Source organism: Xiphophorus hellerii, chromosome 12 (genome assembly GCF_003331165.1).
Source record: "Xiphophorus hellerii strain 12219 chromosome 12, Xiphophorus_hellerii-4.1, whole genome shotgun sequence".
NCBI classification, from domain to species: domain Eukaryota; kingdom Metazoa; phylum Chordata; class Actinopteri; order Cyprinodontiformes; family Poeciliidae; genus Xiphophorus; species Xiphophorus hellerii.
Genome location: NC_045683.1, coordinates 32,255,141 through 32,272,111, shown reverse-complemented (window position 1 = coordinate 32,272,111; position 16,971 = coordinate 32,255,141). Strand labels below are relative to the sequence as shown.

Below are 16,971 nucleotides of genomic sequence, written 5' to 3'. Positions count from 1 at the left end.
CGTGAAGCAGTAAAGCTGGATCTCAGTTGGATCGTATGGCCTGCACATGGCAGAACGTAACCCTCCAACTGGTGAGGAAACACTAAGCTTCATCCCAATTAGCAGCCATTGCCTGAAATGACCTACAGGGAACCGTCCACTACCAGTGATGTCAATGGTTTTCCACTGCAATGGGAGGGAACTACATCAGGTCTTTGAGCAAAGATTACTTCTGACCAAAGCATAGCCAACACTGCCATCTAGTGGACTCATTTTACATCTTAACAGGCTTAGAAGAAAGGCAACTTAAGTTGCAAAGTAAATTCTAAATTGTTGACCAAGAAATTTGCATATTTTGGCATTTATCAAGACTGGCAAGTTTTCACAAATGTACCTTTTCAGTTTTAAGGGGGAAAAAAAACTCCACTAAAGCTATAAATGCTTGTCCATATATGCTTGTAGAACTCTGTCCCCCTAGAATACTTGCTGCAGGTGTTCCATTCCCCTTTGACAAGTCTTAAGGCTGCAGGTGAATAAAGTCTAAAAGTCTGAACATGAACAAACCTTCATTTAACTCTGGTTTATAGAGTTTCCCTTCTTATGATTTGTCTCAGTCCTGCATGCATTATAGCTGAAAAGAAAATAGTCTGACTTAATCAACTTCAATATCTCCAACCAATAAGTGCAATAAAACCATTTGTGTGGAGAAGTCATTTATTTAGAACACAGAAAATTGCAAGAGGTCACAAGTTAACAGGACAAACAGGAACAACATTGACAGAAGAATTTAGGCCAAATCTTCTTCACCCTCTTCCTCAAACTCTCCCTCCTCCTCAGCAGTGGCATCCTGGTACTGCTGATACTCAGACACCAGGTCATTCATGTTGCTCTCTGCCTCAGTGAACTCCATCTCATCCATACCCTCACCGGTGTACCAGTGGAGGAAAGCTTTGCGCCTGAACATAGCTGTGAACTGCTCAGAGATGCGCTTGAACAGCTCTTGGATGGCTGTGCTGTTGCCGATGAACGTGGCAGCCATTTTGAGCCCACGAGGAGGAATGTCACAGACTGCAGTCTTGACATTGTTTGGGATCCATTCTACAAAGTAGCTGCTGTTCTTGTTTTGGACATTGAGCATCTGCTCGTCCACCTCCTTCATGGACATGCGGCCACGGAAGATGGCAGCCACAGTCAAGTAGCGGCCGTGGCGCGGGTCGCAGGCAGCCATCATGTTCTTGGCGTCGAACATCTGCTGGGTGAGCTCAGGTACTGTGAGTGATCTGTACTGCTGGCTGCCTCTGCTGGTAAGGGGAGCAAAACCTGGCATGAAGAAGTGCAGACGTGGGAATGGCACCATGTTCACAGCCAGCTTGCGCAGGTCAGCATTGAGCTGTCCAGGGAACCTCAGGCAGGTTGTGACACCACTCATGGTGGCAGAGACCAAGTGGTTGAGGTCACCATATGAGGGGGTTGTGAGTTTGAGTGTGCGGAAACAGATATCATACAGGGCCTCGTTGTCAATGCAATAGGTTTCATCTGTGTTCTCTACAAGCTGATGGACTGATAATGTGGCGTTGTAGGGCTCGACGACTGTGTCGGACACTTTAGGGGAAGGAACTACACTGAAGGTGTTCATGATGCGGTCAGGGTACTCTTCACGGATCTTGCTGATCAGCAGGGTACCCATGCCAGAACCTGTACCACCACCGAGGGAGTGTGTGAGCTGGAATCCCTGCAGGCAGTCACAGCTTTCAGCCTCCTTCCTGACCACATCCAGGACGGAGTCCACCAGCTCGGCACCTTCTGTATAGTGGCCTTTGGCCCAGTTGTTGCCAGCACCACTCTGACCTGCAAATAAGAGGGCCAAAATTCTTACTCAAGACATTTTCACAGGTAGCACAAGTTTTGATTTAAATTGTAAGCAACGCACCAAAAACAAAGTTGTCTGGCCTGAAGACCTGGCCGAAGGGTCCAGACCTCACAGAGTCCATGGTTCCTGGCTCCAGATCCACAAGCACGGCACGTGGCACATACTTTCCACCTTTACAGTAGAGGCAGCACAACATTAGGCTAGAATCTAACACTGGTCTATCGAACCACATAAAAACAGTAATATTTACCAGAAGCTTCATTGTAGTAGACATTGATCCTGTCCAACTGCAGGTCACTGTCTCCATGATAAGTACCAGTTGGGTCAATGCCATGTTCGTCACTGATGACTTCCCAGAACTAGAACACACAAAAAATAAATGTATATACAAAGACGCAAAATCAGCTTGAGAAAAGAAAAGAAAAAAAAACGCTTAGGGCGCCATTTCAACGTTGACGTCCCTTCCCGCCGCAGCGCGCAGCTTCGCGCCCCTATTGGTTGAGGGAGGTTATGAATTTCAAACCTTCCAGCTACGTCACTAACCGTCCTCTCAGATGCCGGGCGCCATTCAAAGCCAGCAACTAGTAGGCCTCAGCCGCCTCAATAAATAAATAAATAAATTTAAAAAAATTAAGATATAAGCTAATCTATAAATGTTCCCGAAGTTACATAATCGGCCATTACACACCACAATGTGATGAGCTTTTTTTGTCTACGTCTTACTGACTTCCTTTTTTTCCCCACCAAGACATTTTCAGACGATTAAGGATTAAAGAATGGCGTTTCAAGTGCCGTTTGTGCAGTTTCAAGCTGAACCCGCAAGATACATTTCCTATTGTAAAGGGTTTTAAGCATTGACGAACAAAAAGGAAAACAAGAAAAAAAAAGATAAAAAAAATAAAAATAATTCTTAAAATGGATACATCTGCAGCTACCGCGACAAAAATGAATGTTTCCACGGCTTCACCCACATCTATTCATGTTTTAGAGCAAGTTAATGGTCGAGTCGAGAAAGTAGGCCACAGTGATATTCCCAGGGTGTGGTTACGGTGGCGCAGGAAACACAAAGAGCCGGCTTTTGTGACAAAGAACAAAAACATTTGATGAAAAAAATCAATTTGCAGCAACACAGGTTCGCTTACCTTGGCACCAATTTGGTTTCCGCACTGGCCAGCCTGAAGATGCACAATTTCCCTCATTTTGCTGATAACTCGATGTACCACGTCAAAAGAATCTGCTTTGGTTTGCCTGTAAAATGCGTACCAACTGTGTCGCTTCTCTCCTTTATAGAACAATAGAGCCTCCCACCTCACGTTTCCATTGGCTATCTTATGTATGCGTTTTATACAGATGTAGATTTCTACCAATGAGATTTAACCTGCTTATGTGCGATTGGACCGATAAGCTGTCAATCAAATTCATTTTGGAGACGTTAGGCCTCACCCTCCATTCCCGCCCCTTTTATCCAATGACTGCAGAACGGAAATGCACCTCGGCGAACAGATTTTACCCGGTTCTTCAGAACCGCGCTTTTGCATGTCAGGGTACACATTAGCTTAAGTTAAGTGTCTATATTGCAACCGAAGACAGAGTAGCCTGGTAAACTATCGTTTAACTCAAGAAAAAGTCAGATGTTACTTCATTTTCCCACACCACGTGGCTCAAAAAGCACAAAGGTCCAGTTCAGAAACGTCATAGCGGAAGCTGCTGTAACAGAATTGAGCAGAGGGAGTGGCACAGCTTCCGCCTTAATCCAGACTGTAACAAAGTATCTGTTTTAGCAGATATTTAACTGGGATCTGGAGGTTAGTGTGGGCGGCTGTTAAGGTGTTTCAAACGAAAAAAAATCACATTAGGACTAACGTCTATCTTTGAAAAGATTCAAAATAAAAGGATCTTTTTTTTTTTTATTCATGTGATTCACCTGCAAAAATCAAAAACAATATTATGAAATCTTTATTTTATAACCAAATTTTAAAAAGAAATGTTTGTGGTATATCAAAAATTATTTAAGGCATTATATGGACAAAATATAATTAGTGAGCATCTTTTTGTATGTTTTTACAGTATTAAACATTTACCTATGATGATGATGAGCTCCAAGTCTGGTTTGACCTCTTCAATACATTGATACAACCCTGAGTTAGATCAAAAGGGGAAAATATATAAACTTGAAGCTGGAAGATGTGTGAATAATTTTGAATTCATTTGTTGCTCAGTTTAATTAAGAAACCACTTTGGTTTTCTGTCCCATACTGCTCTTAAAGTATTCCACACATGTAAGGGCTGAGCTCATTTCTGGTCATGAATGTACTTAAGCACATTGTTCAAGATTCTGCTGACTTGATGTAAAGGGACACAGTTTTGCTGTTTTAGTGGACATACATGGGTCACAGGTGGCTCAATGTATTTTGAATGGTACAGTTCCTCATACATTTGTGAATACAGACATGCCCCTGGATGATTGTTGCCACATCACTCAGGCATTTCCCGTGCGTGATTTTGAACATTTCGTGTTTCTCCCTACATATTCCTACTTTTTAAATTTTGTTGAGTATGGCTGAACCTAATGTGGGTTTTCCATGGACCTGCACATCAATAACACAGTAAAAATTCAGACCATAATTTTTATGTTGATTATTTCTTATGTGTGCATGTTAAATCTTATTAAATGTGACTCAATGTTCTATCAGCAAAGGTGTTCATGCTCATGATTTACACAGTTTGCATTGTAAGGTCATCTACAGAGGCCCTATCTGTTAATTCTGTGTAATAGCTGTTGCAGAGAAGATGAGGCAAAACTTAAACAAACGAGCAACTAGTTTCCCTCTAGCTTTCTCTATTTATGAATGTGTGCTGAAATCTGTCCATACTAAGACAATTGAGAGGGACGACCACTTGTCAGTATGGGTGGAAACCCAACACAAACCATCTGGATTCCAAACTTTTGGTTGACTATTGTTTGAATTTAGCATTCAAATTAAACACTTGCAATTAGAAGAGGTGGCTTGTAAAATTAACTGGAAATATCAAGTTTCATGTTACAAATGTTACAACACTTACCAGATAATCTCACTGCACTTTCCTATGAAATCTTTACTTATGTTATGTTAGTGGGCGTCTCCGGAAATGGTGGACTTTCTTAATGATCTCTGTTCCTTCTGCTTGCTTGCAGTCTATATCATTTGAGCAGAACCTAATCAATTATTCATTGATCTCTGTCTTTGGGGAGGATGTGTTGGTGTGTGGTGGAGGCTCACCATGGCACTTTGAATCAGGTCAGCAGGAAATTAATCAGAGGAAAATTCTCTTTGAGAGGCAAAATATCTGCTTCCAATACAGTCATCTAATTGTCCTTTCTGATACTAAGTACAGTGCTATATTGTGACAATAGAGCATGTCCAGTATAGTCTGTCTGCAGTGTGAAGCTGCATTGATCTACTGCAAGCTATACTTCTCATGATTCAGCATCTTTCAGGGCACTGCAGCATTCAGCACTCCCTCTCTAACAACATAAAATAAATATTACAAAAGAGGGTTGGACAAACATTGAGGTCATAATGCTTTTACAAGATGATGCATGAATTTTCTGAAGAAGTAGTATGGCTACTTTAAAACAAAACCCCACAATTGTCAAAAAGGAGAGAAACCTAAAATGAATAGACAAGTGTATGAAGCTGCAAGAATCTTTTTCTTAGTACTTTTGTGAAGTCTGTTGGACAAATTGGAATTCTTTTTAGCTTGTTCTAAGCTATTATAAGAATTTGATATAAAAGTCAAGTCTAATACATATCACCATAAAACATGGTTCAAATTTTTCCAACATGGTACAGATAGAAGAAAACAGACTAATTTAATTTAATGTGAATGTAGTTCTTGGTAAAAATTATTTGAAAGATTCAGTTCATCCATTCATCGATTGTATATAACCTGCTTCTCCATGCAGGGCCACGCCCTCGATGGGAGCTTGTGCCTTTCTCCGATGCTCATTTGGCAAGAGGCAGGGTGGACGCTGGACAGATTTTCAGACAACCTCATGTCGCAGTATCTGGAGAGAACCCACACATGCACTAGGACAATATGGAATCTCTATGTAGAAAGACCCCAGGTCAGGATTTGAAACCAGGACCTTCTTGCTTAAAGGGAACCGTGCTACCACTTGCTCCACCATGCCGCCTAGGATTCCGTTCAGATTTATTTCTTTATGTACTGCCAAAAATACAAAGTTATCTACAGGTATTACAAGACAAGTAGGTTAAAATTGGTCTCCATTTATCCATCTGGTGTCAAATTGCAGGGAGATCCAGACTCACCACAGACCCCATGTAAAAGATACAGATCATGATCTGATGAAGCCAATAAGATCACATCACATGCAAGGAGCAGAGACTCGGTCATAAGGCCACCAAACGGATCCCTTCAACACCCTGACTGCACCTAGAAATTCTGTCTATAAAGGTTCTGAACAGAATCCATGACAAATGGCAACTTTGGTGGAGTCCAACTCTTAACTGTTCATTTTTAATTTTTAAAAATGTTCTCAACTGTTAATATTTGTGGCAGTATCTTCACTACCCAGTACAAATGATATTGTAAAAAAAAAAAGTATTGTACAATACAAAAATACATGAAAAAATGTCAAACTTTTCCAGCAGGATGAATCTGAATTAAGCTTCAACAGGGCTAGTCTGCTGTTTTATAAAGAATCTGGACCATACTGGGTCATCACAGGGTAACTGTGACTCAGTGGGTGAAGGAGTTCTCTTACCATCAGAAGGTTGTTGGTTTGATTCCAACTTCTCCCTGTCACATGTTGAGAGAGCATTAACCCTAAGTTGCCTACTGATCTGTGTCTGCACATGTGCCTCCTTGAGTGAGTGCAATTGGGTGAATGTGGCTGAGGTCTAAAATGCTTTCAGGGGTCAGTGTGACTAAAAACTACAATTTTGTCTATTTACAATTTCATCCCTTGTTTCAGATCCAAAATACTTTGATTGGTCAAACCTGGTCTAGATTATTCTATGATGAACAGAAATTCATCATCCTGTCTCAACTTGTGAATCTATAGAATGGATAGTATGTTATCCTGAGCTGAATGTATCGTTTTACTGCTAGTCATGTCCTAGTCTGCAGGCTACCCATGTTGTTCTATAAACTGTTTCAAATGACATTAAACATCATTATCAATCAATCAATCAAATTTGATTTGTATAGCACATTTCAGCAGCAAAACATTTCAAAGTGCTTTACATCATAAAAAGCACAAAAACACAAAGTCATGCAACATAGAATCAACAATCAAAACAATACATTACGTCAAGTGCCATCGTTAAATTCGTAATTAATTACGTTTCAATTGCATGAATTACATTAAACACCATTATACTGGTAATTTTCCAATAATAGTAATGAACAAAAACTTTTATGAAACTACAGGATACCGAACAAATTAACCAAAGTAAGATCCAGTTATATCCAGTAGGTACTGTGGGTATGAAGTTGGTGGAGCACACAGAGAACAGCTGGTCTAATGTCAGTAATGAGAACCGCTGAGTCACCGCATCCGGAAAAAACCGGTCTGACTAATGCTTTCAGACCAGAACTCACTCAAGAAAGACATGAGACCCCAGTAAACACACGTTAGGACAATGTGTTTTGTCTAACTGCTGGTCACACCCTGGGAGCTTCATAAAACCCCACGAGAAACACAACAGATCATCTGGAGGAAAGCAAAGTGTAATCTTTAAAGAAGAATAACTTCCCTCTGAGAGCCCAGAGTTCATGATAATATTTTGATTTAGAAACAGTCAAGACAGAATAATTAAACATGATGACCGCTACAATACAAAAACTGATCTTTTGATCTTCTAGGAAGAAGGCAGAAAAATTATAAAAGGTTCATTTTAATGATGGGCCATAGACTATGCCAAATATTTATTAGAGAGTAAGTAGGTGGACAAAATGTCAAACCTCTATTTCTACCTGATTTAAGATAGAGTTAATTAATGAAGAGTGAGAACAGCTACTGAACTGAAAGTGTGTTGCTTTGTGCAAATGTTTAGGTACAATAGCAGGACATCCTCCTGGGACTTTAATTCAGGTTACTGGCTTCGAAGGCCAGAGTTCTAACTATTACACTATAGAAGTGTCTTGTCATGTATCAGATCACACATGTGAATCCCTCTGTTTGACCTACAACACCCTGTGGTAAACAGAACTTGGGGGGACAAAATTCTGTCTGGTTACAAACCAGAGACATTTTGCATGTTAAGTAAAGGTAATACAGAAACTGATCTCCTTTGGGTAGTTCCTAGGAAACTCTAAAAAAAATTGTCAAAGGCCAATTTTAGTGATGGGCCGTAGACAATGCCAAATATTAACACTACATGATATGCAATATGGCATGTGATTCTCTCACAGAGCACAGAAACTTGTAGATGAACAAACTATCTATCCTTCTGTCTGAGTTCAAATTAGAGACCACAAACTACACCTGAGAACAAGTACAATATGCGAAAGATGAGGTGCAACACCAGAAGGTCCTACTTAGATCCCTGTATTTAAAGACAAGAGTGTAACCATTACACCATCGAAGTCACTTTGCATGTGCCAGATCACACATGTGAAACCGTCTGCTTGACCTACAACACTGTGACAAACATAACATTGATAAGAAATGTTTCTGTCTAGTTTCGAACCAGAGACCTGTTTCATGTTAGGTGGACATGATAACCACTACACTACAGAATCTGATCTTCCATGAATGGTTGAGTTAAACCTCAGACTTTATTTCACTTGAGCGTCTTGAAAATTGCTCTTAACAGATTCTCTCCAGTCCGAATGGACAAAATTTCAATGTGCAGAAGAGATATATCCTGGAAGACTCGCATCTTTATCGACAGTCAGGTTTTCCTCTGCAGAATATTGACTCAGGTGTTTGAATACAAACGCATGCCACTTTTGATATCTATATTTGTAAAGAGAATAAAAGCTATGTTTATATTTCCTTCGACATCACAAATATCCACTATTTTGTGTCAGTCTTTCACATAATTTTCCAACAACATATACAGAACTTCAAAGAAAATTGAGTGAAGAAAAAGCTAAGGGGAGTAGTTGTGTTCTCTACAGCCTAGTTAAAGGAATAAGGACTGATTGTATGAAAAGCAGCATTGAGATCTAACACACTTTACAGGAAAAGAATGTAGCCATTCAGTGCCATGAAGTAAATCAAAGACACCAGGATAGAAAAGTGGCAAAGAACACAAAGCATAGAATGTAACAAGGAGTATAATAAAAGAGTTCTTTATACTGGAAGGATCCACTGATCTTAACAATCCTGCTGGACATTATAAGAACCTTCAATATCTTGTGCAGGTGCTGGAACAAAGTAAAAGCCACAGCATACTGGGATCACATCCACCACAACCTGTTGACTCAGGATGTTCTTTCATGTTGTCGTGGAGGCAAAGAGCACAACTAATGCATAAAACAATCAACTTTCCTCAGTGAGTAGATAGTGGCTAAGCTCCAGCATCCTATCCTACTACCATTTTATAATTATGTATTAAAATAACTAACTACTATATTTATCATTATAGTTAAGCAATAGTACATGAAGACAGAACATGTAGATTTCACAAAAACATGTAAAATGTAACTAAATTGCATAGGATTATAAAACAAAACAAATAATTATTTTGCATCCTATTTCAATTTGTTTTAGTTTTGATCTACATTTGGAACTTTTGACTCTGGATTTTGACCCTTGATCAAATCACCGCTTGTCACAGCCGGTAACATTGGCTCTGTTTTGTACCAGAAATGCAGAGATTCGGGCATGCCGTGGTGGCGTAGCAGTTAGCGCGACCCGTATTTGGAGGCCTTCAGTCCTCGATGCGGCCGTCGCGGGTTCGACTCCCAGACCCGACGATATTTGCCACATGTCTTCCCCCCTCTCCTTCCCCATTTCCTGTCAGCCCACTATCATATAAGGGTCACTAGAGCCCACAAAAAGACCCCCTGGAGGGGTAAAAAAAAAAAGAAATGCAGAGATGCCAAAAATACAAATGCATAATCAGCTTTATTCACCATCTTTTTTGCACACAAACAAGACATTTGGCTCCAGTTTGATTTAAACAACAGACATTTCAAACATAAATATAAATAAATAAAAATAAAAAACTTTTTTGTAAATATGTGAATATACAATGTGTTTACAAAACAAGAAGACAAGGTTAAATCAGTGCAAAAACTCATGGTATTGATCTGGACACTCTGTTTTGAAAGTATAAGTCTAAACAGTTTGTGTCCAGAATGTGAGGGGTCTGCATACTGCTATAAGTATAGCTACAAGTGTACTTATAGCAATATATATATATTGCTTTATGTCACTACTGGTTCAGTAGTAAATAGTAATTTTATTGTCTACATCAACTTTATTATAAAAGTCCTTTACTAACATTCCTGAGAAAAACGTAAAGGTATTTCTTAGGACACAAACAAAGTGAAATTAAACACAGCATTCAAATCTACTGCTTCAATCACTTACAAACATTACATAAAGGCAAAAAAAAAGTCTCACCACACAAACCTTTTTAACCATATCAGAACTTAAAATATACTGAAAAATAAGTGCAAAAATAGCAGACTATAAATATAAATTTAAACATTCCATCAGGTCATTTGTAAATCATTCTCTAATAGACATCTTTTAAGATTTTTTTTAAGTTTACATGATCAACCATCAATGTAATTTCAGAAGGTATCAAAATCCAAAAGGAAATTGCTCTGTACAAAGTCGGTTTTCTGACCAAAGACTGACTGCAGAACCAGGCAATGACACAAAACATTACAACAGTAAATAAAACTTCACAAAGTCAATTAACATGACATTAGTATGCAGTGTTTCTCTTTAAAATTCAAACCAAGAAAAAAAAAATAAAATAAAATGAAAAATAACAGAATTAATGTCAGACTTTCACACAATGTACCACAGAAATGAGTCACTGGGTGGCGCTGTTTTCCCACTTTGGTAAAGAGAAACGTTTTATCCGTCCTCTTATTGGACACTCCGCTATTTAAAAAAAACATTACTCAGCGCAAATACTGTCTCCAGCACCTCTGTACGTTAACATTCCATTAGCTGACCCAAACAGAGTACTGCAAATTCATGGCAAACAATTCTCAAGATTTCTCGCATTATGTAATATTTTTGTAATGATGCAATACTTTTTGGTCAGGGGACTATTTATGGCATCTATAAGAGACAATGCCTTCAGAAATCAGTAAATATGTTTGACAACATTGGGCTGCACAGTGGCGGAGTTGGTAGCACTGTTGCCTTGCAAGAAGGTCCTAGGTTCGATTCCCTGTGCATGCGTGGGTTCTCTTCAGGTACTCCTGCTTCCTCCCACAGTCCAAAAACATGACTGTCAGGTTAATTGGTGTGAGTGTGTGTGTGCATGGTTGTTTGTCCTGTCTGTCTCTGTGTTGCCCTGTTGACCTGTCCACAATGTACCCCGCCTCTCGCCCGGAACGTTAGCTGGAGATAGGCACCAGCTCCCCTCCTGGCCCCACTAGGGACAAGGGTGTCAGAAAATTGATGGCTGGATATACATATTTGTATGCAAATCAAAGATAATATGGTTTGGAAAGTGAAAAATAATGGAGCAAATACAAATAATGATAGTAATGTTAAAATATATACTATATGAGTATATGAAAGCAAAATTCAGAGTGTTATGTTGGATCATTAAACATCCTGGAAGCCTTTCCTTAGACATGCAAAAACAAAAATAACAAAGAGTATTGCAGTGCTGGCAAAACAAGGTATATGATAAACCAGGAATTAGTAAAGATATTATTTTGTTCAACTGTCACATCATGCTTATATTATTTTGTGGAGATTTTGGGAAACACATGGAAATGCACATATTTTTTGGGAAACATATGTGCATAGTTGCTGTGATTTACAGCAACTATGCACATTAAAATAAAAAAGCAAAAATGATAATTCACAAAAGGTTGCAACTGGAGCACAGAAACTCCTTATATTAAAGATGAACAAGATGAAATGTATGGAACTTGTCAAACTCAAAACTGCTCAAATAATGTACAGAGCAGGAAATAATTACTAGAAAATATTTAAAGAGTATTATCAGAAAAAAGGGAATAATGTGTTAGGAGGTTAAAAAGATTTTAGAAAACAAAATGTGCATAGCAGTCAGAGTGAAACTGAGGAATAGAACCATGGATGGTGATTTGAAGTGCTGTGTGAACACAAATCAGGTAAAAAAATAAATAAATAAATGAAAACAAGACTATTATAAAAGCCCATGGACAGAGTAACAAAGTATCTGGTGGATAATGGATGAAGGAAGTGTGTTGTGATGGCTAACTGTGACCTTGAGGACAAATTATATACATATATTTATAATGTGGAAAATATATGAATCCACATGCAAAATGACGAAGACAACTGGAGAAAGGCTTTAATAAGCAGTGGGTTTTCCCTTTTCCTTTTTGAACTGAAATCAACGTTTTATGGAGACCCTGGAGGTAGGAGTTCATCCTGCCGCCGGTAGATTGCTGGTTCAAATCCCTCAGACTGGTTCATCTCGGTCTTTGGGCACGGCACTTCACCCGCCTTACCTGGCTGCTGGTGGCGGTCAGAGGATCCGGTGGCGCCGGTGCATGCATGCCTCAGGCTGCTCCAGGGCAGCTGTGGCTACAGTCCAGTAGCTCACCACCATCAGTGTGTGAATGTGTGTCTAAGTAGGTGAACTGAATATATAACTGAATATAGTCTGAATTTTACTAGCGTTCTCTGGACTGTATGAAGCGCTTCACCAATAGAGAGCATTTACACTTTTATTCTGTATGTTTAATTCTTACTTTTATTTTTTATTATGTTGCTGTTGAGGTTTTTTGTTTAGATGTTGAAAGCAATCTTCAACTTCATGAGGATTTCTTGTTTGATTTCACTGAATATTTTCCATTTATTATTTTTTGCAATTCTTTTTAAGGTATTTGGATTTGTTGTGGAATTTGCTCAGCAGTTTCAGAGATCTGAATGATTCTTGTTAGGAGTATTTTGAGGTGCATCAATATTCACGCATACTGTAGAATACCGTTTTGTGACTGGATTGAGAATTTGTTTTCTTCTTTTTTTGTTTTTCTTTTCTTTTGGTTTCATGTTTTAAGATGTTTTTGGTAATGTTCATGTATATTGCAGCAGGAATTTGTACTAGTAACACTGGGTTAAATTTGTTTTATTTCTTCTTGCTTTTGAGTCAAAGCAATGTGAAACTGAACAGAAAGTGACATGATCCTCCAGGCTTAAGAACTGGAGGTAATGTGCTCCACACTGGGCTGCAATAGGGACAGATTTTCAATCTGTAGGACAGTAGTTTGGTAGCACTATTTACTTTATTTTATAGCAAACCTTTATGTTCTTAAAGTCAGGAGGTGAATTGTCTGCAGCACTTCCTTTAGTATTGACAGTTCTTCTAAGTCCTGCAGGTGAAGCTGTGCTTACATTTCAGGTTCTAAACTGTCAAATAATGGTCACTTTGTTATGACTTCTGTCTTGATATCGCTGTGAATGTTTCATAGCTTGTTCTAATATTACATTTGACTCATGTTAAACTGTGACAATAGGTCAGCTCTACAATGAAGTATGCTCAAAACTAAACCTGCAAAAAAAATCTAAAACTACATTGTATTTATGGATCTGGTTCTGCTCACTGAAGGTCTGTAGGTTTCCAAAATAATCAAATCGGTATAAGATAAGATAAGATTTATTTGTCATTGTCATCAACAGATTACAACGAGATGACAGCCTTTTTGATAGAATTCAGAAAAAAATGGCTCCACAGGCTCACCATGTGTTTGCTCTTCTACATACAAAACTCAACAACCTTATTTGTTTCAGAAGAATATACACAATATACCTGCTTATATGCATGGTAACATGCATGGTCATGCTTTACAAATGAAATTGCACTGGACATTTCCAGGAAAACATTTATTTGAAGCTTTGTTCATTTTGCTCAGATCACTAATTACACTATTCTGTATGTCATAATTAAAAAGAAAGAAAGAAAAAGAAGACTCTCCCCTTCCCATCACCAGAAGTTATACTGTTTCTTTTTCCCTGAGCTGAGTTTCTCTCACTGGAGGTGTAACCTGCAGCATTCTGCCCTCTGCTGGCAGCCACCTGCACAGCTTTTAACCTGCAACCAGACAGGAAATACTGTTAAAGAGTGAATCAGGAAACAAGTAAACATATTAAATATGCAGATAGATAAGAATGTCTTGAGGTTTGCATGAAGCCCCAGACTATTAAAATACAGAGCTGATAAAAGCTTCTTTAGCTGGCAGAAATGTCTGGACCGGACAGTCTCCAGTTGGTTGGGAAAAATCTTTCTGAAGATGGAAGTGAGTTGAGTTGCAATACAGCTGCCAAGCTAAGGTTGCTGCCCATCCTTTTTAGCTCCTGAGCAGAATCATGTTGCTGTGGATGTTTGATATGTGCTGAATGTCCTTTGTGTGTCTGTGAGCCTGCATGGTGGAATAATTTCCTTCTTCTTGTTATCTATACAAATGTCTATTCTTACTAATGGGACTGCTTGCTACTTGTGGCAAGTGTGTCCACATTGTGTTGCTAGATTTTATTATTTATTTCTGTATATGTCTGCATAGTGTGATTGTGTGGATAGCATGTGAGACAAAGTAATAGAGCTTGAAAGCTCAATCTATAGGACAGTAGTTCTGTTCTGTTTAGAGAGTAAAGAGGTTTTGCTAGAAGGAATTGAAATGTGTTATAATGGTTACCTTTAGCATTTTTGTTGAACATTTTTTTCAAAGTAACCTTCATTTGTTATGTTCCCACCTGGGCGGTATTGCCCAACCACAAAGACAGTGTGACCATCGGTGGCCACGCCAACACCAAGCTCCTTGGTGTCTTTCCAAACCACCTGGGTAAAATGTCCTGCAGGAAGACAGACAGAAGTCCAGTCAGACTGCGGTGTTAAACTCTCTGTCGAGCATTCCACCATGTTGAAGAAGATGGTCGTCTGCTGCCTCTTCAAGCTCTAATGACCATCAATGACAACGACCATCTGCAGCATCTTTTCAGGATTGCCAGTATGAACATATCTCCTCTACAGTATGATTTCATTTTCACTAAGCAATTTTTCAAAGGGACAATCAGAAATGCTAAACTAAATAAATTGTTCCACTTTATGTTTAGCTCTGAGACAATGGGGGCAAATAATAATAGTTGCAAACAACAATGACAGTTTCAATCTGATCTGGAGGAGAAAGGTCGATTTGGGATGATGAAGGTGTCATTGGGTAAATTTTTCTCATGCATATGTTTTTAATAGATCTGTGTTTCATTTAGAAGTTGTTGGGTGTGTTGTGCTTTACCAGTTTTTGGTTGGAATCCAGGCCGGGTGAAGTCATAATCCTTGATTTCACTGTACCAAGAATCTACAGCTGACTTTCCTGAAACATTAGAGAATAAACAGGTGAGAATGCAGAAAACAGATTGGAACGCTAAAGGCTGTTACATGGTCTATGGAAACAGTAACTTCTTCTTTTAGTGACCACGCATTAAGCAGATAACAGTGACCTTTTTGTTTTCTACATTGATTTTTTATAACTGTGATCATAATGCATTACGCTGAAATGCATTATTTAAAAACCAGTGAATAAAGATGTAATAAAAAAGGAGAAGGCACCTTGTGGTGTAACTTTCTGTGAATTGAATGAGTAGTAGATGTTTTCGCCATCCTCAATGTTACTGTGTTGCATGGTCTTAGATTGCAGAAGATGCTCAGCCCATTTCTGCGCTGCAGAGTTCAGATCACCATTGTAGGTCAGTTTTTGAGCACCGTGCTCAGCCCTGTAGTTATTATGTGCATCCAGGAACTGTTCCTTAAAGGTTTCATCTGAAAAAAAAAAGAAAAAAACTTATGAGCCAGAGAGAACCCAGAGAAAACAAGTTTCAATGATAAAACCATTGCATTGCACATAACATCTTGGCATCATTATGTGCAATACTTTGGGTTGGGGAGATCATGTTGATGATTTCTGCTCTAAATGACCCCAAAGACTTCATATTCCATGCAGCCCAAATCTACACTGTAAAAGAAAAAGTCTCAAACAAAACAAACAAACAAACAAACAAAAAACAGCAGCTGTAGATGCCAGAAATTTACCATATTTATACACTAAAATCCATATAAAATTCTGGCAACCACAGCTGCTGGTATCTTATTGTAAATTAGAGATTTTCTTTTATATTTTTACAGTGAAGACTTGCTAACAATGAAAACCTTGATGAAAATTATCAGGTCGAAATCTCAACCTCTTCCTTTGCTATCTCTCTACGGTAATTAAACAGGCCAAAAACACCTTGATGGACCCGTCCTGTATTCTGTTTGGTGACTATAAATTATTAGGAAAATGCTACAGAGCCTTTCACTGCAAAAGTGACAATTTAAACAATCTTTTCTTCCAACCGCCATCTCTCTTGATAAACCCACTGTCATTTGGAGAATGGCAGAAAAAGCCTTTATTGCATTTTAGGTTTTTATCTTATGCATTAATTTAAATATCTGTTTCTTTTTCTTGTTTTTCAGGGTAGTAGCTTTAAATTATTGAAATCAGACCAAACTGCATTCCTATGATCTGTACTACACCTTTACATGTTTACCTTATTGTGCTGTATCTTTCAGTCACTGAAAGATACAGACACAATACATCCTTCTGCTGTCAAGAATTTCTCTTAGAGGACAATAAAGTATGTCTTGGAAAATTCTTGGAAAAAGATTGCACTTACCTGCCATTGTTTTTCTGCCAAAAAAGTCTGAAAAGGAATGAAACCAAGTTTAAAAAAAATTAACAACAATTAAATTAAGCTTAGAAATTCATTAAGCTAATTTATATGAGAAACTTCCTAGAGTCTTACAAAACAAATATGTATATCCCCTCTAAGTGGACTCTTCTCCAGAACTCACCTGCTTCAGGATGCCAGAGGTCTGGGTTGTTATCCAGTGAGGATGAAGCTCATCTCTCTGTGTCGAAGCTGCTATTTATGCACACAGGCTGCA

General features: G+C 38.6%; 2 protein-coding genes across 2 annotated transcripts; both read right to left on the bottom strand.

The window, feature by feature from the left end:
• Window positions 1–675: 675 nt before the first annotated feature.
• Window positions 676–3,154, bottom strand: LOC116729905 (tubulin beta-1 chain). Its single transcript, XM_032578765.1, has 4 exons — window positions 2,992–3,154; window positions 2,100–2,208; window positions 1,910–2,020; window positions 676–1,827 (listed from the first exon to the last, which is right to left on the bottom strand). The coding sequence occupies exons 1-4, from the start codon at window positions 3,046–3,048 to the stop codon at window positions 767–769; spliced, it is 1,338 nt and encodes a 445-aa protein (XP_032434656.1). The 5' UTR covers window positions 3,049–3,154; the 3' UTR covers window positions 676–766.
• A 10,706-nt stretch (window positions 3,155–13,860) lies between these two features.
• On the bottom strand, window positions 13,861–16,963 carry LOC116729207 (Golgi-associated plant pathogenesis-related protein 1-like). The gene is made up of 6 exons (XM_032577584.1): window positions 16,879–16,963; window positions 16,701–16,727; window positions 15,598–15,807; window positions 15,284–15,361; window positions 14,687–14,843; window positions 13,861–14,085 (listed from the first exon to the last, which is right to left on the bottom strand). The coding sequence occupies exons 2-5, from the start codon at window positions 16,705–16,707 to the stop codon at window positions 14,689–14,691; spliced, it is 450 nt and encodes a 149-aa protein (XP_032433475.1). The 5' UTR covers window positions 16,708–16,727; window positions 16,879–16,963; the 3' UTR covers window positions 13,861–14,085; window positions 14,687–14,688.
• Between the last annotated feature and the right edge of the window lie 8 nt (window positions 16,964–16,971).